This window comes from Mustela lutreola, chromosome 6 (assembly GCF_030435805.1).
Source record: "Mustela lutreola isolate mMusLut2 chromosome 6, mMusLut2.pri, whole genome shotgun sequence".
Lineage (NCBI taxonomy): Eukaryota > Metazoa > Chordata > Mammalia > Carnivora > Mustelidae > Mustela > Mustela lutreola.
Window position 1 is genome coordinate 83,110,265 of NC_081295.1, and position 22,760 is coordinate 83,133,024.

Genomic DNA, 22,760 nt, shown 5'->3' on the forward strand with positions numbered 1-22,760 from the left:
AAAGTGGAGAACCCCTCCCCACTCCTTTTAATAAGACAATTTTCTTTACCAAAGCATGCTTCCAGAGAGTTTTTCTTTTAACTTTTAACCCAAACCTCAGCTCAACTTATATTTTTAAATTGGTTTGCACATAATATATAAAACACTAATGCAGTATTTTATCTGTGTTTTTCACAATAATTGGTGAAAAACCTCCTCAATGTATTTGGTATCCAGTTAAAGGGCTAAAGAATATTATATATCAGTGGTGAATGAGGCTTAGCTAGAGTTAGATTTTTTTTTAATTATTCAGTTTTATTTATAATAACACCATTCCCTGGACATCAAATAAACAGACATCTCAAACACCAATGCTAGATGAAGGTATCAGTATTATCAAGTTTTTATTGTTATTATTATTAACTACATAGTTTGGAATGGTTAAGTATAAAATTGTGACTAATTTTCCTTCTCACCATTTCCAATGAATACACCTTCATTGCGGTTTTCCCTCAGGATATAAATCTGACATTTCCTGAGACTCTTTTTTTACTCTTTTAAAAAAGTGCAAGCAAAAAACATATTTTTAGGAATCTTTGAATAAGAACGAGTATCATAAGCTATATTCCCTGTGTTTCTTACCAAAAGTCTGTTAATGTCTTTCTATCAGTTTCTGCGTATGGAAGAGAAATTGTCGGAAGTAAAAACAGGATTTCACACTTCACCAAGCAAGGTGGGATAACACTAACAATACAGAACTTTTCAGCAGTGCTTCCAAAGATATCAGAAACTTCCATTAAAAAAGCAGGTACAATATTAAAAAATGTCATATGATACTAGATGAAAAAGTATCCATTATTTTCTGGGATGCATTACATATTGGGTAAAATGTGGCAGATGAAGAAAAAAGAAATAAGATTATACCTAGTGAAAATAAACAGCAACAACAACAAAATATGTATTTTTGTTTTCCATCTCATTTCTTGATAGTGCTGTTATTGGCACAGGGCCAGTTATAGAGTTGCCAAAAATAAGGGCAAGCCTGTAGCAGTGAGAATTAGCCAGAAAATAAACGAACTTATGACATCCCCATCAAATAGAATCGTTGTTTTGAGCCATTGTGTGTGTAGAATTTTAAGATACGTGATTTGCTTCTCCTGAGTGAGAACTATTTTTATTCGAAGTATGCTAAAGAAATTTCCAAATTATGAGAGTATTTTACTAGTTGTAAATACAAATGAGACCAAAGCATAAATGTTGGGTAACAATTTCTGCCTAGTAACTTGGTCATCAGAGTCATGCAAATATTGATTAAGAATCAAAATATTTTAACTCTTTAGTTTTGTTTCCCAAAAGTTGGGTTTACCTTTAACTGAAATTTTCTAGCATGTATTAATTACATAATGCATGTGTAATAATTACAGTGTTGATAGGAAATGGAACAGAAAAGGATAGTTTGAACAAAGCCATGTCAGCCATTTGACACAGTGGAAGATAAGTAGAATCAGAGAGTCCTAGGAGTTTAGAAGAACAAAACAAAGGAATAAGAAATATGCTGCTGTTGCTTTTCTAGGGGGAAATAAATGAATTCCAGTAAGGCAGTGGGAATTTGGACATCTTGTCTTTGTTCTAAAGGAGATTGGTACCGTAAGAGTACGTCAAAAAACTCAGAGAGATAATATAACTTGAGGTAGACATGACAGTATTGAGGAGACTTTTGTTTTTTTCTCTCATTGAGTTAAACTTGTTTTTTTTTTTTTATTTTTTTTTTAATTTTTTATTTTTTATAAACATATATTTTTGTTTTTTTAAAGTGAAAATTTCCAAATAAAGGGTAACGTTTTACCAAAGCAATAATTATTCTAGTAAATTCGATATATTTATTTCTGTAAACAGAATGTTTCTCAAAAACAGTAATTCTTTAGTAAAAATATTCTGCTCTTTCCCCTCAAAGAGAATCCGTCTCTCTTCTTAAAGTGAGCTTGGGTTAGCAGAACCGCCTCTGGCGACTCTGCCAGAGTCCATGCTGCCTGAACTCCATGTTTCTGCTGGAGTACAGGTCAAGGCTGCAAACAACTGGGAGCTGTTCCTGAAGGCTGCTTTGCCTTTTTAGGGTAAGAGGGTCTCTCTGTGTTTAGGATAACATGATTGACAGCTCCACTCCAGCTCCAATTAGCACCCTATAATTTATTAGCTTCTGCTTTCAGATTATGCGTTAACTTCACAAATATTTCAACCACGGAACCAGCAGCTATCAAGTGTCTCTTTCCTGATCCAGCCCTCTGGGGCTGGAGTGAAATACAAGGAAAGAGCGGTACAGTTGGTCTGTCAAGTGAGAATAATCATTTGTGTCTGTGCCTGTCTGAGGGTACCATGTCTCTGATTTCCCTTTAGGCTTGCATCAAAGATAGAGATAGAGAGAGGGAGAGAAAGAGATCTATAGATGGATTTTATTGTGAGGTACCAGATTTATATTATTAGAGTTTCATTTATTCATGAAAGATGAGGGAAAGCTGGTGTTGAGAAATGTGAAATTTACATTTGCTTAACCCCATTGCTTGTGTAAATGTCAAAACTTCAGTTATGTACATGCAGCAAATCTAATAATGATACTGTCTTCAGGACATTTATTCCTTCACTCCAAATTTTAGGGTTATGTAATAGATAATGAATAATAATAAATCCTAAAAGCCTTGCCAGGAATGTGGACTATATGGAATTCGGACTTTAATAAGTATGATCAAAATGTAAATTATTTGCAAGCATCTTGTCAACAGAATGTTAAGAAAATTTTATAAAGGAATCCTATTTTTTTGGTTTCATTTAATTTTAAAGTCTTTTAGATATCTTTCAATTTTCTTTTCATGCTTTGACATTGTAGGAATTACATTGAAAATGCAATTTATAGACATAACATTTATATGAAAAGCAGTTTGTCTAAGTCTTTTTTTTAATCTCCTCCAACCCCAAAGTGATTAGTCCCTTAGTATTAAAAAAAAAAATCCTATTTATTTTGATAAAAAGGGTATGGGTGACTCCACCTAAACCTAGGTTTTATGATTCTGAGCAAATTGGAGGTTAAAATGATCTTAAGAGTTGTTTCCTCTGATAAAAAGGGCACAGAAGGAGCAGTACTTACACAGAAAGAGTGGCAGGAGAAGCTTCCCTTCGGGGGATCCAACTCCTAACCTTTACCACCTCTGCCTTCCTTCCCATCCAGGCTCAACTCAATCTTAAATCATTGCTAGAATTTGCCACACATTGAAATAGAACTTCAAAGGGGAAATGAGACAGGATGGCAAGTCCTTTTAAACTAAAGGAGTAGAACAGATAGAGTTCCCTGAAGTTGGGTGACTGAGTTCTCAGCCAGAAGGCAATCGGCAGAAGGATTACTTGGTGGCGGAGAGCTGTCTCTCCCCTTTTCATCACCTCTCCCTCAGCTGAGGCCAAGCACACAGGGAACACTGCATGAGGAGGCCACCAGTGCCAGTGGGGATGAGTAGAGGAGAAGCTTATCTTTCTCTCAGGCCCCCCAAACAGATAGAACACATGTGAAAACGTCATGTTGGGCTTTCCCTGTGTCATCTTTCATTCCCTTGAACGTCCTTTTATCAACGACCAGGGCCTTCTTTAATCTGCACCATTTCATGCGTATTACAAGACGGACATAGGAATTTGTATTTTGCATGAATTTGGGGGGTGGCTAAAGCATGTCTGTTAGGATTTTTAATTCACCCAAGTTCTCTCCAATGCTTTTATGACACAGACAGAATCATTACACCTTGGACATCAAGGACATCTTGCGTTTCTACTTGGGGAATGTCTAACATGGAGAGAAATGCTGTCATCCGAGTACCCCGCGTGCCAGGCCGCTGGAGCCCGGCTCAGCAGTCTGGATGGTCTGGTTAGGACTGCCCCAAAGGCCAGTTCCAGTGAATGAGTCTCCTCACCTGCAACCTGATATTCAGGTCAGATGCAGCTCAGGGGAGAGGTTTTGGGAGTCAGGACCTTGTGGCTGGGCAAATGCTCCCTGTGGGTTCTGAGCAGAGATCCTGAGAGTGCTAACACCGTGGAGCATGGGCACAGTGTCTCCCAGTGGGGACTGTCTAGAGACAATGTCCTGCAAAGAACACACCACGTGCTTTCATCCTCAATGGCATACTCAGCGTCAAATTCTCCAAAGCGAGCTGGGACTTAATGCATTTTATTTATGCTTGTATATACTGGTGATCTGTGCCAATGGAACATGGATTAAAAAAATCCACTGAGAAGTCCAGAGTTAATTTTAGTTATTGCTTCAGTGTCCAAACCTCAGGCTAACTCTTACACCATTCGGTCGGTTGGGTGTGAAGAGCTTCAGGGCAGTGAAGTCTGCTAAATACGGAAATGAATTAATAAGAGAAGCAGTAATTATTCCCTCCTGGAGAAGAATGGAAATGTGCATCTGACTGAATGGTCTGTAGATAGTATCATTTGATGAAGAGGTGTGAAAATGCCCTATGATAGTTCCTTGGAGACCAGGGATTCCGTAAGGTCTATGGTATGTCAGCCTTTGCTGCCCTGCCTCTTTCCTGGTCCTTCTTCATCTACTGTGGAGGAGAAAGTAAACCCGAAGTTGAGCCTCCCAAGATGAATCAGAAGAGGTCAAGTAGCCTGTATGGTGGGTAACAGCGCAGTCTCTGCACGAGGGTGGCCTGGGTTGGCGTTCTGGCTCTGCCACTCACTGGCTGTGGACTAGGCAAATTATTTCTCCCCTGAGAGCCTCGGTTATCTCATGGGTAAGAAGGGGATTGTTATAGTAAATACACATGGAATTGCTGTGAGACTTAAGTGAGTTAACCTGCATACGAAGCCCTCAGACCAGTCCCTGAGAAGCAATTAACATCAGTTATTACGAGTGCTGTCACATCTAATGCAGCAAAATCATCGGGTGCCTTCCATAGAAGCAAGACCAGAAACAGGTTCTCATAATAGTCATAATCTACTACACACCTGCCTAGATGATAGAACGAGGGGATGGCGACCTCCACTGAGCCATACTCCGAGTAAGGTCCCTTACCGTCTCTGACTCTTAAGACTATTATCCAAGAAAAACTGTATTTGTTTCTCATGTTATAATGAAGGTCAAGATTTGAACTAATATTTTTATGCTTTAACAGTCTAGAAGGGCAATTTGAACATGACACAAAATATTTCTTTCAGGCATTTCAGTGAATGAATACAATTTTGGCATCAAGAGAAAATTAAGAGAACAGACCCCTAATTTCCTAAATCTCAATCTCTCTCTCTCCTCTTTCTTTTTTCTTGCCTCATAGTAAGTTCGTTTTCTTAGCCTACCTTGTTAAACTGTAATATAACGAATACTTCAAAAATGCTTTTTAACTGACTTCTGTCTTAAGAGTCTAGAATGGAAGAAGCAACAGTAATTCTCTTCCGGAGAATAATAAATGTGACAGGTGAGCTCTGGGCCACAATTTTCTCATTTGTGAAATAGAGATGGGATACCTAACTTCTCATTCCCAGGGTTGATGTCAAGTGGAAAAGGGTTAATGGCTTTCACAGAATAGCAAACACTTTGGAAAAACAAGAAGCAGTATATACATAAAGTAGTATTAGTTACTGACATCAGATTGTACTACTATAAATTATTTTATTCTACTCAAGAAAGACTAAGACATTTATTTTCTTTTCATGAAATAATAACACAGCGACCCTGTAGTAAAGAGACATCTTTACTGTTCATTTCTTCTTCCTCATCACCTTCAGCTTTGCCCACGCACAGACGCCTTCCCCTGTGCCAAAACAAAAGTGACCAAATGGTAACCACAGAGACTGAGAGGAATATATGAGGTATTAGAGACTCTGTGGACATTTCTTTCCCTTATGTTGATTTTTGGTTCTTCTTCATGGAGACAGTTTGGGTTTCTTGCTGCTTCTCTGGCTCCCACCCGCCCCCATCCAGAGGAGGATGAAAGGAGAGATGGAATTTGTAGGAGAGAAGGCAGAGAAAGGTTTCTTCTTTCATCGTAAAATGTTCCCCATAAAAAATATGACACACACACACACACACACACACACACACACACACAAAATAGATCCAGTGCAATTGCAATTGTTGTGCCAAACACTGGGAAGTGCCACCTTGGTCGATGTATTTCTGGAGTTTTCAACAGTTGTCCTACAACAGCTGCATTTCAGTAAGACTTGGGCAGATGGCTCCAGATAAGCCACTTGCCACTCACATTTAGGCTGAGGCTTCCATGTTCACAGTCCAAAGGAAAAGAGTGTGTCTTTTTGTGTCTGGAGTGGGTGTTGCAGAGAGAGAGTGGGCACAAAGGGAGCTGGAGGCCTTGAGGTGAGGAAGAAGGGATTGGCCTCTTTTACTTCTCTACCACAGTCTTCAATGCAAATACAAATACATTTTAAATGTGAGGATACAGACATCAGGAGAGCGATGGTCACACTACTTAATGACATAATTCACATCAGCATAGAAAATATTCACACCAGAAAGTCTCTTTTTTTCTCCTCTTTCCAAGAAAACTTAAGACAACATATCACCTAAGTGAGTTCACCACAGGTATTTCCAGTGATTTGCCCCAAAGTCATTAAATATGAGTCAGAGTCTTTGGATCTGCTCTTTCCGCAGAAGGAATCGAGTTAGACAAAGTTTCTGAAGATGCATGTTTTGGTTTTCCCAACACGTGGAGATGTCTGAAGTCTCTGCCTTCCCCCACATCCTCATCCATGAAGTAGGAGGCCCAGATGCTGAACCTCCGTGGCTGGTCAGAAGGGAAAGGGAAGGGGAAACCCGGGGCCATCAGATCAGCTCAGGAGGGATGTGCCACAGAGGGAATAACGACGAGCTGCAAACCAAGATCAGAAGCCATTACAAACCCACTCGATTTCAGCTCTGAGCATCAGCAATTGGCACTAGTCAGAGACCTACAGGGAACAAGGTGGGCAGTCTAAAACCAGTGCAGATCCTTGCTTTTGTCCTGACGCTGGAAACCTGAAAACAGAGAGAAAACAAAAGAAAGAGAGAGAAAGAGGGAGAGGAGAAATAGAGAGGGACGGAGAAGGGGTTGGGGGCAGGAAGGCACAGGTATTTAAGGAAAGAGAAAGACAAACACCACTGTTTTATTGTGAATGTCACAGAATTCACTTAAAGGGCATGAATGAAAGTAAAAGCCAAGCCAACAGAAATGTCAAATCTTCACCTGAAGAAAGGGCGCGTGGGCAAGACTACAAGCCAATGATTATGTTTATAGTATAAACCATTTTTTGGTTATGCCCTAAAAATAAAGGAAGCAGAAGAATGTACTTTTCAATTTCAACTCGTTAAGCCAGAAACTCAATATAGTCACTGAAACCACGTTCTCTTTAATTTTTACATTTTAACTTGGTAATTAGTTTGATATCAGAAGCACATTTTTCTTTCCTTAAAATTGTCACTAGGACACAATACCTTTCCACCCCCCAAGCTGGAAAAGATTTTGAACTACACTTCTAGCTCTAGGTACTCTAGATCAGCGCTGTCCAATAAAACCACAATGGGAGCCGCAGGCATAATTCTAAAATTTCTAGCAGCCACATTGGAAAAAAAGTAAAAAGAACCAGGTGAGAATTCATCTTAGTAATATATTTTATTTAACCCAATATGTTAATATGCAATGTGTCGAAAGTATTCCAACATGCAGTCAACATAAATATTAGTGAGATGAATTGTACATTTTTTCCTTGTACAGTTTTGAAATTCAGTGTGTATTATGCGTGTACAGCACATCCCAATTCTTCCTAGCCACATTTGAAGTGCTCAGCAGGTTCGTGTGGCTAGCGCTTACAGAATTGAACAGCGCAGAGCTAGAACCGTTTTAACTGTTTGTTTGCTTGCTTGCTTATTTAAATTTGGGGGAAAAAAATCATCTATTGTATCTACTAGCCAGGTTAGGGCAGTGTCTTTCTTTCTCTTTCTGCCCACACCGACGACAGTGGGTCATCTGCCTGCTGAAGCGCAACCCTGACATGCAGACCTTTGGGCCAAAATGTCACTGGGGTCTCCAAGGAGAACTAAGGGGGATCCGGGGCTCAGCCCAGGGTCGGACACAGGGCAGGAGGGGTCCGGGGAGACCAAGCTCCCTTTCCCGCTTACCTGAGTCCACGCTGAGTCCCAGACCCTGGGCCACGTCCCCCGCGGGGCTGGCGAAAGGTCCTCCGGGCGCGGCCCACGCGGCGCCGGTCGGCTCGCCCTTGGCGGAGAGCTCGCAGGGCGGGCTGCCGGGCGCCGGCGCCGGGGCGGGCGCGAGGCGGGCCGGGCGCCCTGAGGCTGCGGGCATCAGCAGCGGCCCGTAGCGCGGGTCGAAGTGAGGCGCGTAGACCTCGTGCACCGCGGCGGGCCGCGGGTAGGCGGCAGCCTGGGCGCTGAGAGCGCTGCCCAGCGCGTACGGGTGGTGCGGGTGCGGGTGCGCGTGGTGTGGATGCGCGTGGTGCCAGGGCTCGGCCGCACCCTGGTGCAGATGACTGTGCAGCGCGGCCGGTGAGTAGGGGTCTGCGGCGGCGAACGGCAGCTCCGAGTGCGCGGCGGCCAGCGGGCTGCCCAGCGGCGCGGGCACCGGTGCCTGATACGCGCTGTTCCAGAAGGAGGCGGGGAAGCTGCGCTGGCTCATCGGGAAGGAGCCGTCTGCAGGCCGGCGAGGCGGAGGGGAGGAAAGGAAGAGAGGAGCGCGTCACCGCGGAGGAGATGGAAACGCCAACCCCGCACCGCGGGAAAGCTGAACGCTCCGGGCCGGCGACCGGCGGGAAAGCCGCGGCGGGGAGAGGACCTGTAGCCCGGCCTCGGGGGCGGCGCCTTTCTGGGGGGTGCCGCAGCCTGCGAATACGAGGTTGAGGCACCGCAAAATAGGGGAAACCCTTTGGGAAGGAGGACCGCTTCCTCGGAGTTTGCAGACGCGTCTCCAGTGCGGAAACCCCAGGACAGATTGGGAGAGGAAGAAAGGAGAGACCCTCCCTCCAGTTCCAGTTTTGGGGCGCAGGGAGCTTCCTCCGACTCCAGGTGGTTCGGCCCCGGCGGCCTCGGAGTAGACGCGGCCTCCCTGTCCCGCCAGCCCGCATCCTCTTCCCAAGCTAAAGATACCTCTTCCCACTCTTGGTCAGCCGCCTAGCGATTTCACTGCCCGCTCTCGCGTTTCAGCCTCCCCTGCTCCAGAAAATGTGCCCCTCCAAGGCCTCTGATAGACTGGAAGTCCATCGACATATTTCAAAGTCTTGCTATTATTAGCCTCCTTTCTAGAAACCTTTCAAATATTTTTTTTCCAAGAACTCAAGCGAAAGAATAAACTGGACATATTAAAGGAGCAGTTGTATTATTTGCAGAGGGACACAAAGGGAAGATCTTTAAAGTTTTAATTAGTAATATTTGTGTGGAAGCCAGGAATAATAATAATAATATAATAATAATTCTTATGGTTATCACTGCTGACCCCTAGCCCTGGGAAGCATTTTAAAAGAACAACAGCATTTAGATCAAATTTATTGTGTTTAGTGGAAAGGGAGGGAAAGAAAGATATATAATGCCTGGGGTCTTGATCCAGGACCTCCTCTAGGGAAGGCATCTGTCCCGCATACTAGAGAATTAAAAATGTGTTGAAAATGCATTCTAAGTAGCAAACAGTCTTCCTGTTAAAAATATTTGGGCAACTGGAGAATACAAAGAATGTTCTGTATTCCAAACTAATGATCTGGGATCTTGTTTAGGCACAAACTGTCAGACACTCTTAAGAGAAAAAGGGAGCGTGAGGTTGTCATTCCCCCCGCCCCAATGTAATATTTGTTTTCTTTTTACAAAATCCTCATTTCTCATCTTAGTACAACACATCAAAAATTAAGTTTAGTGAGAAAGCTTACCCCAAAATAGTTACCCCCACCCTTGCCCCGGGACTAAAAGGAGATTGAGATTTCAGAATAGAAGGGAGATTTACTTGACTTGACCAATAAATCATTGTCCCGGGCTAGATAAAGCAGTGCTTTGAGAGAAGGGTAGAACAATAAAGAGGGGATGTGTTTGGGGAAAACCCTTAGAGATGTTTTGGCTGTACCTAAATTTTTATTTCTTTGGTACTTTACTTGCTTACTGAAAGACATTTTCTGCATCAAGTTTTGCTAAGCAGCTGAAGCCTGGCAAAAAGCATACATACATACATTTTAAGAGACATTCATCAGCAGGTTTTGCTTCCAGTGGAAGCTAGGACTTTTTCCTCTAGGCAAATTTTCAGGAACTGCTAAGCACCCTGGAGGTCGTTGTAGGTGAAGACCTTCCTTGTGGCTTGGGACAATGCTGGAAGCTTCACATTCCCACAGGACTTTTACATACATTTTTCTATTTGCCAGACAGCCATCTCCAGGTACAGTTAAGAGGGTGATATTATTCTAATTTTGAAGACCGGTAAATAGAGTGACCTCAAAAGGGTTAAAAGACTTGCCCAAGGTCATATTGCTAGGATATGCAGGGCCCTTGGGAAAACGCAGGTCTCTCAGTTCCAAGGCTAGTGGTTTTTGTAGGTCACTGCTCTGCTCTGCCTCTTCAAAGGAGAGATTTTTCCCCTCTTCCTTCCTTTTACCTACCCTCTCCACAAGCCCTGTCCTCACCTCCTCTCTGACACCTAGTATTCTTTTGGCTGCCATTCCTAGGTGGGCCCAGGCCTAGAGGGCTCTGTATCTGCCCTTAGAAGTGGGCCTTTCACTCACCCCGCCAGGGCCCGGAGCTCCTGGGTGCTTTGCTGCTTGTACAGCTCGGGGAATAGCTGCTAGGCTGGCTCAGGGCCCTACTGAAGTGCTCGTCCACCACAGAGCTGATGTCCCCCTGGAAATAGGTGAAGAGGACGCAGCGGGAGTTGATGTACTCGGCCTCAGGTGGGCGCTCTTTCTCTGGGCTGCCTTCTTCCTCTTTGATACTGGCTGGAGTTTGGCTGGAAAAGGAGGAGCTGCCACTGCCCGTGCTGTTGCTGGGGCTGGCGGTGCACTCTTGGGCTTCCTGCATTTTGGAGTAATAGGCTAGTTTCTGCTCCAAGAGAGAAAGAACAGAGAGGTCAATTTCAAAAGAGATGGCAAATTGGGTTCCCACGTCACTCCCTCAGATCCTAAGGTATCCAGGGGGAAAACTGGCATCCAGGCTCTAAGCCCTGTGCTCCATGAGCGGCCAACTGCCCTTCTTGGTGTCTCCATCTCCCCAGACTTGCAGCCAGGCCACAGGGAAAGCTCTCTGAAGATGGTAGGGGGAAAGTCCCAGAAGATGCCAGGATAGGAGCGGAGTTTAACCACAGAGCCAGGCTTGGGGCAGATATATTTTTAAAATCAGGCTCCAGGGATAAAGGGCACCCAAGTCCAGTTAGGGCCTGACTGTCCCCTGCCTAAGATTCCAGGGCAGATGCACACGATGCAGGATTTAAGCATTGTCCTGAGAGAGCACAAAAATGCCAAAATCCACTCCATTGCAGACAGAAATGTTAAGGAAGAACTGCTACAGAGGTCAGAGATAGTTCCATTTAGGAAAGAATCCAGTGGGGTAAAAATGTGGCGTAACATTCTGATATGGATTATGTGAATAAACGCAAGCTGATATTTCTCTGGTCGCCCATAAACTGTCCACTTAAAAGTCTATCTCAGTTTTTAAAGAACTCTTCTTTTGAATAAGAAAAAAACCAGAGGACTATGAGCATTTCGACCCTCACCATCTCTGGGCACATTGAGGAAATAACAAGGAACGAAGATGATCTTGGCTGTAAGGATTGGTAAATTGTGGACGTCTTGTAGTAATTTTAAAAACCAAATGTAGCTGCTGAAATATTTTCTTAGAAATGAGCAATAGACTGAATGCCGGGTTAAGACATTTATGCGGGCGGAGGTGGTCTTGAAGCAGGCTGATCACACAAAAAACGAGCAGAGAACTGAATGGCATAGGTTGGGTTGGTCCAGGGTCGGGGAGGAGAAAGGACCAAACAGAAAACCAACCCATCTCTCCTCCTTGCAATAGTGCCAGCCTGGGAAGAAGCCATCTCAGACGCTGAAATCAAAAGACTGGAGTTACTTAGTGGTAAGTATCGCCACTTCACCACATTCCCCGCTTGGCTTATAATGAGGGACTCTGTTGATTCCCTAAATTAACATCGTGAGACTAAACAAAGTCCTAGATGGAAAGTTTAAAAGGGGCAGGGGCGTAAAAAGAAAAGGCAAAAAGCAAAACCTACACGTGCCATCATTAATGCATCAGGAAGTTTTCGAATGGACATTCTGAATTCGCAGTCAAATTTGGCAAAAACTTGGACGGGTCGGGGGAGGGTGGGATGTATTTCAGTCTCTCTTGAACAGGAGGAGTCCAGGCCCTCACTTTGGAACCTGCTTCCGACTCCTAAATCTCCCTGGGTGTGTGATCTTATTCTCTTACTGGACTACGGTCTTCCGTTTCGACAATATCGGCAGACACAGAAAGAAAAACGGATCTACCAGATTCAGCCCGGAGAAGAGAGGAATTGAAATAATCGAAACTTCAAGAGTTTGTTGAAACGGGGTAAGGGGTCTTCTTGGTGGACGACAGGAGAGCCTGATGCAGCCACGCAGGCTCTAGAAAGGCGAAATACTATCTCCGACGCTCGCACCCGCCAGGTCAATTGCACCCCAATAGCAGTCCCCAGAACTTTGCAGAGCAAAGATTATAAAACCCACGCTTTCACGCAGTTCTCTTTGTAACGAATTCTCTGTTTCCGGAATTAATTGGCCTGATCTTTTGAGAACTGAAACGGAAAAATGTTACTCCTTAGATAAACTTGCAGGGGTGAGAACGCAGGCCTTTGTACTTTAGACAGAAAGAGACCGGCCTTTGCTTTTGTTCTCGTCACTCTCACCTTTGAGACCAAAGTTTGGTTTTCCCTGCGCGAGCTTTGCTCTCATCTCCCCTCGCGCGCACCGAAGAATCTGTGGAGTTCGACAGATCGCTCGCGCGATCCTCGTGTGATCGTTCCCCGGAAGCACCGGGCACGCATTAGCAGGGTTTAGCTGCCTTCCCGAGAGAGCAAGTGGACAAGCTCAACCTATCATGTGGCAGCGCCGGCGATCCCGCATCCCCCGGGCTCCCGCCGCTGGTAGGACGCCCCGGACCAGTGCGGAGTTGCGCTGGACCCCGGGGTGCAGGCGGTGCTCCAGGAAGCAGGGGCGCACCATCCGTCTCCAAGGTCCCGGCCCCGGGAGAGACACTTACCTGGTGGTAGGGGGTGTAGGCGGCTGCAAAGTAAGGCTGGGGAGGACCGTAGACTTGGTACATAACATCCAGACAGCTCATGGCTCCCCGCTGCGAAGACGGGTAAGTGTTTTTTCATCAACTCTGGGTCGGTGGAGCGCAGTGATGCTGCATGGGCGGCGCTTGGACCCGAGCTCCCGAGTCATCGGCGGCGGAGCCGTGGCCAGCGCGCTCAGCGGCTCGGGATCCCGCTCGCAGGCTCCCCTCCCACCCCGGCAATTTCAACCCAGACCGCGCTCCGGGATGGAAGCGCCCGAGCTCCAGCTAGTGGGCATTTAAACCCCACGCTGGACTGGCGTGCTGACGCCACTCCGGGCCGCAGAGGGGGCGGGGACAGGGGGGCCAATGGGGAGCCAGGGACTGGGCCCGAGGGGCTACCGGCGTGTTTCCCCCGGCTGCCCGGCTGCGAGCTGGTAGCCAAGCGTGCGGTGAACTGCTCAACTCAGAGCCTGAGCCCCGAGACTTCGCACCAAGAGAAGCAGGATTCCCAGGCTAAAGCTGGACAGGGAAGCAAACCAACAGAGACAGAAAAGGCAGAGAGGGAGGGAAGAGTGCAGGAGGGGGGAAAGTGGGGGTTCTCGCACTTGGGGAGAGAAAGAAGTTTGATGCGTGGTGGCAAAGGTCTTGTGGGAGAGCCCCGGCCTCAGACTGGAGGGTTGAGAGTGTGTGAGTCCGGGGGTGGCCAGGTGGGGCAGATTATCTGCTCTCGGCTTCTGGTGAGGGCCGGGAGGAACACCGCGCTCCCCAGGAATCCCCTAGGTTATCCGTGTCACCTCAGTCAGGAAGTCGAGGGAGTCGGGAGACTCCGGCGGGGCGCGTAGGAGCTTCCTCTGCGGGGAAATGGCAAAGGCTGAAGCCGGTAATGACCGCCCTGATGCGCCTCCTCCGACCCAGCCCGCCCACCGCCGCCCTCCACACCTCAATTCCGCTCTCTGGGGTCCGACCCTCCTGCCTCTTTAGCGTTCGATCCTGACACTTTCTCTTGGAAGTCCTCCACCCAAACTTGCTCCATCTGCGCTGTTCGCTCCTTGCCTCCGGCGGCTCCCGGTGAGAGCTGCTTTCGAGGAGTCCAGGAGGCCCTACCCAATCCCTTGCAGCCACGGGTCTCCTCGGCCTGAAGTCCTTTTAAGTTACGGCAACTTTATGGGACGAGGACTTATTGACTGAAAGAGGAGTCATTGGGGAATGCAGGAAGTCAGAGAGGACTTTTGCTGCCTCTTCAAACAGTAAAACGGGAGCTGCGATTTTGTGTTTTATTTTAGACGGTTGAAAGGTTGAGTTTCAATTGTGAAACATACATCGCTGTTCTCTTTCCTGCCGAGCGCTCTCCTGGCTCGAAAGGGCTTCCCGCGACGCGCTTCATCCTTCCGAAGCACTCCCCACTCCCAACACAGCTCCTGAGGAGCAGGGTTTCACAGTGGAGTCCTCCGTCCCGCAAGTTTAGGGATGGATGGAGACAACACTGTCGGTGTGACTGGATCACGGGGTGGAAAGGGCATTACAGAAGTAGTGGTGGGCCTCACTTGAGAGGGCGGCGGGGGCAGAACTGGGGAACACTGAGAGCCCAGAACCAAGGACAAGGCAGCGTGCATCACGAACTCCAGTTATTACCCAGTTTAAAAACAACAAAAATTCTGACATCGATTCCCAGGTTGTAAAACTGCCAACAAATGAACCCTTAAAGATATATCTGTCTTCAAAACGTGAATATTTATGACAAATTGTTTCCAGGTTGAGGTTTTGGTTTTGCCAGAGTAATAAATGCGTAAAGGCTCCAAGTCTCAGTTCGGTTTATAAATAAATGGTGCGGTGTCCCGAGCGACCGAAGAGTTTAAGTACAATGTCGACTTTAAAGAAAGTTAAAATAAATGAAAACAAAACAAAGACACCACTCAGTCCAGTTTTATGCAAGCCTTTTCAGGGTCCATATTGCCTCCTGCTGAGCTGGGCCGGCTCCTAGAGCCTTTGGCGATTTAGGTTCACGAGTGGAGCAGAACACCCTTCCCGCCCCCAACTCAACCCTCACGCCCAGGGTGTTTCAGAGGAGTCGCCTTTGTTTTCTCTGGAGGCTAAAGAGCGAACCTTCATCCAAAGAGCCACAATGTGCCCTCCTGGAGACGGGAAGTGGTCGTGTAGGTCCGAGTCTTCCTCGCTGCCTTAGGCGCGCAGGAGCTGCGGAGGGCCGCTCCGCCCTGCCCCGCACCTGGTTCAGGCTCCGCGGGCCGGCGCTCTCGGAGTCAATCTGAGCGGAGCGGAGGTGCCCACGCAGCCGCCGCGCCCAAGACAGATGATGGCCAGTTGGCGCTACTACGGAGGGTCACACTCTCCCCTTCTGCACAGGTCCTCTGTCTATCTGTGAATACAAAGTTTCTACTTTGGCTTCCTCCAGCTAGAGCATCTCCCGGGGGACTGAGCGTCCTTCGCCGCAGCGCACTCCTTTCCGCGCTACCCAGGCTCCGCGTCATGACAGGCTGCCCGCAGTACCGCGTGGTTAAATCGCTGGGACCTGAGCGCCTGATCGCGCCCCTAGAGAGGGCTTAGCATCTCCATTCTTGTCCTGGCTCACTTTCCAGGGGGTACCTCTTATCCCCTCTACCCATCACTTAATATTTTAACTTGACTTTGACCATGGGACCAGGGGAACTTTGGTTTTCCCACAAATTCAGGAGAAAATAACGACAACCTCTTCGCATCCAGCGAGGTTCAGCAAGATGGTAGTTATGTTTGAAGAGGATTACAGGAGCGGTGACATCCCACGTTTCCAACAAAGACAATGAAGCGAATGTTATGCCAGTTGCCTAAGGCTGCTTTCTTTTCAAATTTCTCAATCACCCGTACTTGAACCAGTTTTTGAAAACCTTGCTCAAGCTAAGTAAGGGTACTAGCTGTTCAGGAGTTTAAAGGAACACAGGGAATTTGGGCCCGTAAACATGGATTTGAATTTATTGAGGAAAACAGTTGCTTCCCCCGAAATCCAAGGTAGGGAAGAAAAATGAAGAGTCAGAAGCTTTACAGTACGCCCACTGATTGGAGCAAGGTCAGTCTTTTTCTTGTACCTGGAAAGCTGTTCTTTACACAAAGGTGGTATTTCTCTATCAAACGAGATTGTGTCTTGGTTACATGCTGAAGTAGGAAAGTAAAACAACTAAATTTAATCCCCTCTGCCCCCTCTACTCTCGCAGACCTTCAAGAAGTGACAAACCACCAGGACTTGAACTCAACGAAGTTGGGAGATTTTGATTCAGAGCCTTGGAAATGTACTACGGAAAACTGGGGAGGAAATTCTCTTCCTTCCTTCCTTCCTTCCTCTCTCTCTCTTTCCTCCAGTTATTTTAGAAGAGACTACACACAGACAGTTATATGTCCCTGAGTTTGGCTTTCTGGGGTCCAACATTGAGAGCAACTTGTCAGCTGCTGTATCAACATTTTCAGAAAGGTCCACTATTACCATGACAGCTATCTAATTGCCTTTTAACCTCCTAAATGGGCAGAGGGAATATCTTCTAGAAATGAATATTCTTTTAGAGATGACTTCCACTTTATGATAGCTTCATGGCAGTTTGTTGAGCATTTGCCAAATGAAAGTAGTTAATTGCACCATTTTAGGGTTCAATTCTTCCCCCCCCCCAGTGTGCAATTCTAACAATATCTAGAACTGTGAAAATAAAAGCTGCCTTTACTCTTGAAGTTAACAAGTGAAGTTAATTGCTTTTGAATGATTACATGTTTCAAGATATCACAATGAAATACTTTATTTTGTCTTCAGGAGGATTGTCTATCATTTTCCTTAGCTAATTGACTTCAGTACCTTCAGAATTTTTCCATCCACCTGTGTCATTTTATTCTGAAAACTGTAAAGAAGCAACTTTAAAGGAAGGATGTCATAATAGAACAAATTTGGAGAACTGACCTGCAGCCATCCCAGGCCCTCCCTCATCCATGATTTATTTGGATCATTGACTGTTGGCATTTTATGTTGCCTTATGCTGCCAACCAAAGGAGATGAACACAGTGGTAATCTCATAGGCTTTTGTTTAACCCCTAAACCCATCCCGGCCTGTTTTACAGAGCAGAGACGTGTTTGGAATTTGAGAGCAGCTGACAAGATTTTTTTTTGACAATATTCGTTGAAAAGATGTCTGTGCACATCAGGGTTTTGGGGCCACAGTATATTATTTAACATCAATACATTGGTAACTAATAGGGAATCTGAATGGTGATTTTATTAAAAAAAGAAAAAGAAAGAAAGAGACATTTCTGGGCTAAAGCTCACTAAAAGGCTAAGTAGAGGAATTCAAGTTGAACTTAGTGAAAAACGAAGACAAAGAGAATTCAACTCTTTTCTTTCCATTTTTTTTTAGAGCCTGATGTGGGATCCATCCCACATCAAGTACAATCATGACCTGAGCTGAAAGGCAGACACTTAACCTCCTGAGCCACCTATGTGTCCCAAATTCAAATTCAATTATTTTCATACAAACTTAGAGTAGTTCTTAATGTTTTTAAGTAAAAACCTCCATGGTCTCTCCTAATGAATAGAGGAGACTACTTTGTAATTATTGACATACATTTAATTACTGTAATATTAAACATTTCCTCTTCACATTTTAAAGACTATTTTCTTGTTACATACAAATCAACTTCACCTTAGGTGAAATCACAACTTTCTGAATTTAGTTTTCTCTTAAGTTCTTATTGATGTCAATGGCCAGTTCTAAGATTGAAAAATATATTTAATACCACATCCATCTTTTAGAAGTAAGTTCTTTTTAATGAGCCTCTAGGAAATGCTTAGTATAAAGATATCATTATACAAATTCATATGATTCATACCTTTCAAAATGATAACGTACAAATGGCAAGAAGAGAGAGATTTGGAATAGCGGTGTGTGAAATATTTTGGCTTGTTATGTTTTTACAAGAGAAATGAAAGAAATTTACATTCTCTGATTGTCTGACCCGAACACAAAGAGTTAAGTCATAGAGCACATATCAATTACATCTTAATGGGGAGAAGTTTTCATCTTTACTTGGCTGCAAAAGTCACTCTAATTGTCTTTAACTTCTGATAATAGTGAAAAAAATCCTTTTTTAAAGACACACAGTCCGGTGATGACCTAGAAGCTAACATAACTGTGAAACTTCTTTTGTGAGATACAGGGACATAGAGGAATTTGCAGATTCAGAAGGTAGAAGTAGACTGAAGGATTTAAACTGGTGACTTAGATATTTGACAGTATTGGTGTTGATCCATTCCCAAACTTCTGTTTATAAACTTCATTTCAGCAGGATGCTAAGGGGATTAAAAGGACACCACAGCAATAACAGACAGAAGGTGAGGATATCCATTTGAGTGTGACGTCTTGTCACATGTTTCAAGAGGTCTTGAAACAGCTTCCTAGAAATTCTCTCATAGGGAGTTTCTCTTGGCATGTGTGGAAGAATTTTAGCACAGACTGCTAGACTGGCATTGACTGTCTTAATTTCATTGGTTGTTGTGACTGATTTTTAAGCAGATTTCATGATGACATAAATAAATTAGGTTTAGCTATGCCTCAAGTACAATACATAGTATGAAGTTTGCTGGCATACCAGGACACTTAACAGCTTCCAAAGCTCACTCTATTTTTAATTTTTGTTCTTAACTTTATACTCTAAATCCTCTACATTATATTTTAAAGTGATAGTCCAGTTGTTAACTATGAAATTTAAATGTTTAGCAGCTGATATTATTTTTTCCATATTTCTTTACAAGATGTATGAATTGATCAATTTGTAAAATAATCTAACATCTAACATTATGTAAGAATTTTTAAAAAGTTTTCAGAAGTTGAAATATTGAATTTTTAGAATAGTACATCATCTTATATGTCTCGGGCAGATTATTGTTACACAGAGAATCAAAGTAGAAATTTGGCAGTTGTCCAGATAATTTGGAATGAAAACCAGCTAAATATGACCATGTAATAAATCAAAGTGAAAAATTCAGGTCTCAGAGTGGGCCTTCACCAGGGTAACTCCTTCCCATATTAGTAAACTAATGCTCATACCCCTAAGCATAGCTAATTCTTTCTCCAAATGTATGTATACTCAGAATCTGGTTGTGACCTTAGTAATATCTTTGATTTTGTAAATATTTTAAGACAGCGATTCTGAAATGGTTAAAAATGAACACATATTTTTACCCTGTGACTTTCTTTTTCTCTGTAGGTACTGAGTGGCAAAATAAATTTGAACTCCTAATATACATCAATGTATATAGTTTTGGCCCTGGGTATTTGAGGGAGTGGGTATTGCAAGGCACTGCCTATAATTATTTTTAGTAATGGTTGTGTTAAAACAGCCTTTCAGTAAGGCAGTGTAATGATTCCATTGCAGCTAGAAAAATAGGTTGTATCCGTACATTTAAAATAAAGCATTAAATTAAGGCACCATACCAACAAGTTGAAGAGAAACAAAGATCCTCTTTTTTTTACCCCTGGTAGTAGGCTTGAAAGCTAGACAGAGTTATTTCATCAGAAGGGAAATCCCAAGAGTAGGTGTCTAAAAGAAGATATTTCAAAGTGCACGTTGTCAAATAGTTATCTAGCTAAGTAGCTGGAGAAACTGGAGGGAACCTTCAGCTCTCCAAAGAGGAGGGGAAAGGTGGAAGGCCAGGCTGCTGATTGCCACCTTTGTAACACATGAGGTGGCATTCTTAATTCCTGGGTGCCTCAAGCTTTAAAGGTCACATACTTTGGGAACTCAGCCTACCGACCACATTTCCTGGGGCATTGCCCTGCCATCTCTGTGAAAGCAGTACAGCCTAATCCTGATGACATTTTCTTAGTTACTTTCTTAAGAATGGAGAAGGCTGATGAATAGCATGGAAGGAGTGATGGGCTGGATATCAGGACATAGCGTTCTGACCAACAGTGTGAAGTGCTGTCACTGCCTCAGCCCGTAGTTTGTTCATTTATACAGGAAAGAAACTGGACTAGACAACTCTACTTAAGCATACTGATGGCTCCAAACTCTGTAATCAGAACAAATTCCCATTTGATTTGAAAATAGTGCACAATACTTATACGCATTTCTGAAACAGGTGTTATTTCCAACCTAAGATCCTTCTTGAAAAGTTGCACATTATAAACTTTACTTGAAAATGAATACTTTTGAGTTCCCAAACTCTTGCCGAATAGAAGCCTAATCTTAATGGTTGGACAGAATTAGCCAGAGATCCTTTAGAATTTCAGGGAAATGTAATATAAAAGGAAGCTGTGTCTTTTGAGTATTGAGGGCATGAATTTGAGATGTCTCGTATGTAGGACTGGAAGCAAAGCCGCCCTTCTGTGTGCTTTCTGTGGGTCCCAGTGCATGTGTGTACATCCAATGTCTGCTCCTTGGGAAAGTTCTCTGAACCTTCATTAGACCAAAAACCATTTTTTAATTTGTAAGGTTGGGGTTTTGAAACTAGTACTTTTTCCTTTTATTTCATATTGCATAATTGCTGAATATTTCAATGTGCAGTAATATGTGGCTTATTTATTAAAGGAAATAAGCTTAATAGAATTATTAGTCATAACATCTTGTTTAGTGATGAGTACTGCAAATTCTCCTGCCCTTCAGGACAGGTGAATACTTAAATAGATTTATAGAAGAAAATGAACAATTTCCCACACTATGTTAGGAATCTTAGCATTGATAAGAATTTTAATGCTGTGTTTATTCTTAGAAATGTTTGAAAATCACTTCCTGCAGAGATGACACTGGGTTTATCATTAGACTCAGCTCTTTTGTTTCACACCCATAGAAATAATTGACAGAATATAGAAAGAGATAGCTAGAAAACATGACTGAGCTCCAAAATAGGATAAACATTCTAAGGCAAAAAATAAAACAGAAACCCAAGCCATGAGCAGGATTGATTGCCATAGGATTATTGGGCTCTGGACTGGAATCCGACATTCAGGTTCTAGGCTCCCATGGGGAAATGGGATGAAAAGTTCTGAGCTGGACCCATAACCTAAAACCACGGTTTGTTCTGGAACTCTTATGCCCACAAAGGAGCCCGAAAAAATGGCTTTGACTTGTTGCTCCGGCTGTATCTTCATTAAAGCTCTCATCCTGGCTTGGCAGGTAAATAGCTTCATGAGCTCAAACTGGGCTAGATGGCCTTCTGACTCCTTGCCTGGATTTGCATCATCTTTGCTATTCCAGTGGAGCAAGAACTCTGAAATATACACATAAGAACAGGATGTGGACTAAGATGCGTACAGTGATGGTGGGAAGGGCAGAGGGAGGCAACTGGAAAGTGTTGGGGAGGGCAAGGGAGTAAATGCTTATATACATTATTATTATTTAGTCAAAATTTATGTGACAAATCAAATATATATACATATATATGGCATATGTGTGTATACATAGTATATATATGTACATAATATAGTATATGTGCATATGTGTATATATAGTGTGTGTGTATATGTGTGTGTGTGTATGAAAATATGTGTGTGTGTATATATATATATATGTTATATACTCATATATATATATCTCAACTTCCAACAAATTAAGGGTTTCTCAGCAAGAAAAAAATGGGAGGATGATATTGGGTAGACAACTAAAAATATTTTGTATGAAATAAAAAGATATTTATAAATTATATCGTTTCATTCAAAAGACAACATATTATATTGTTCTACAGAATCTAAAGACAAACTTTACCTAATTTTCTGTTTCACAGAGTGTTTGAGAGAATAGTAAATGTCTTGATAATGAAGTTGGACTAAGGAACAACTAAAGAATAAAGTCATTGAGTAGTAGCATTTGGAAACACTGATGCAAAAATTCTGAAGAGAACGCTAGCATTTTGGTCCCAGCAGCATGTAGAAAGATACATGGGGATTGGGTAGGAGGGTCTTATCCTAGGAATTCAAGTGCAGAAAATCTATTAACTGGGACGTATCACATTAACAGATAAAAGGGTGAAGATGAAGAAGGAGGAGGCGGATGAGGAGAAGAAGGAGAACCCACACAGTTATCTCAATGGACATAGAAAACTGAACAGTGCGATTTAGCCCTCATTCATTATAAAAATTAAAGTAGATGGGAACTTCCTTAATTTGATTAAAAGTAATCATCTAAAATATACTGCATAAATTATGCATAATAGATAAATTTTAGAAGCTTTTCCACTAATGATTAGAATAAGATAAGGATGCCTGTTATCATTACTTCTAGTCATTATATTGGTCATGCCAGCCAATCTAATAAGATAAGGGGGAAAAAACAGCATGAGAATCAGAAATAAAAGAGACCAAATATTCCTATTTGTAAATAGCATGATTGTATACTTAAACACTTTGAGATATTTAGTCTTATTAAAAATGGTAACCAGAACAACAAAAGTCACCAATATGATACCTTTTACAACCACCCGTTTTGGAAAAAAAAAAATATATATATATATAAAACCTGACAATACCAAATCTTGCCAATGGTCTGGAACAAA

The 22,760-nt window shown here is 43.4% G+C and overlaps 1 protein-coding gene across 1 annotated transcript; it reads right to left on the reverse strand.

Annotated features, from left to right (window-relative positions):
• Positions 1 to 5,621: 5,621 nt before the first annotated feature.
• VGLL2 (vestigial like family member 2) lies at positions 5,622 to 13,502 on the reverse strand. Its single transcript, XM_059177742.1, has 4 exons — positions 13,229 to 13,502; positions 10,723 to 11,035; positions 8,132 to 8,659; positions 5,622 to 6,845 (listed from the first exon to the last, which is right to left on the reverse strand). The coding sequence occupies exons 1-4, from the start codon at positions 13,307 to 13,309 to the stop codon at positions 6,805 to 6,807; spliced, it is 963 nt and encodes a 320-aa protein (XP_059033725.1). The 5' UTR covers positions 13,310 to 13,502; the 3' UTR covers positions 5,622 to 6,804.
• Positions 13,503 to 22,760: the final 9,258 nt, after the last annotated feature.

Coding starts and splice junctions, on each gene's coding strand:
- VGLL2 (XM_059177742.1), bottom strand. CDS start 13,309: ATGAGCTGTCTGGATGTTATGTACCAAGTCTACGGTCCTCCCCAGCCT. Junction 8,660..10,722: donor GAGCTCCGGGCCCTGGCGGG/GTGAGTGAAAGG, acceptor GCCGGCCTGCAG/ACGGCTCCTTCCCGATGAGC. Junction 6,846..8,131: donor GGGACTCAGCGTGGACTCAG/GTAAGCGGGAAA, acceptor CTTGGTTTGCAG/CTCGTCGTTATTCCCTCTGT.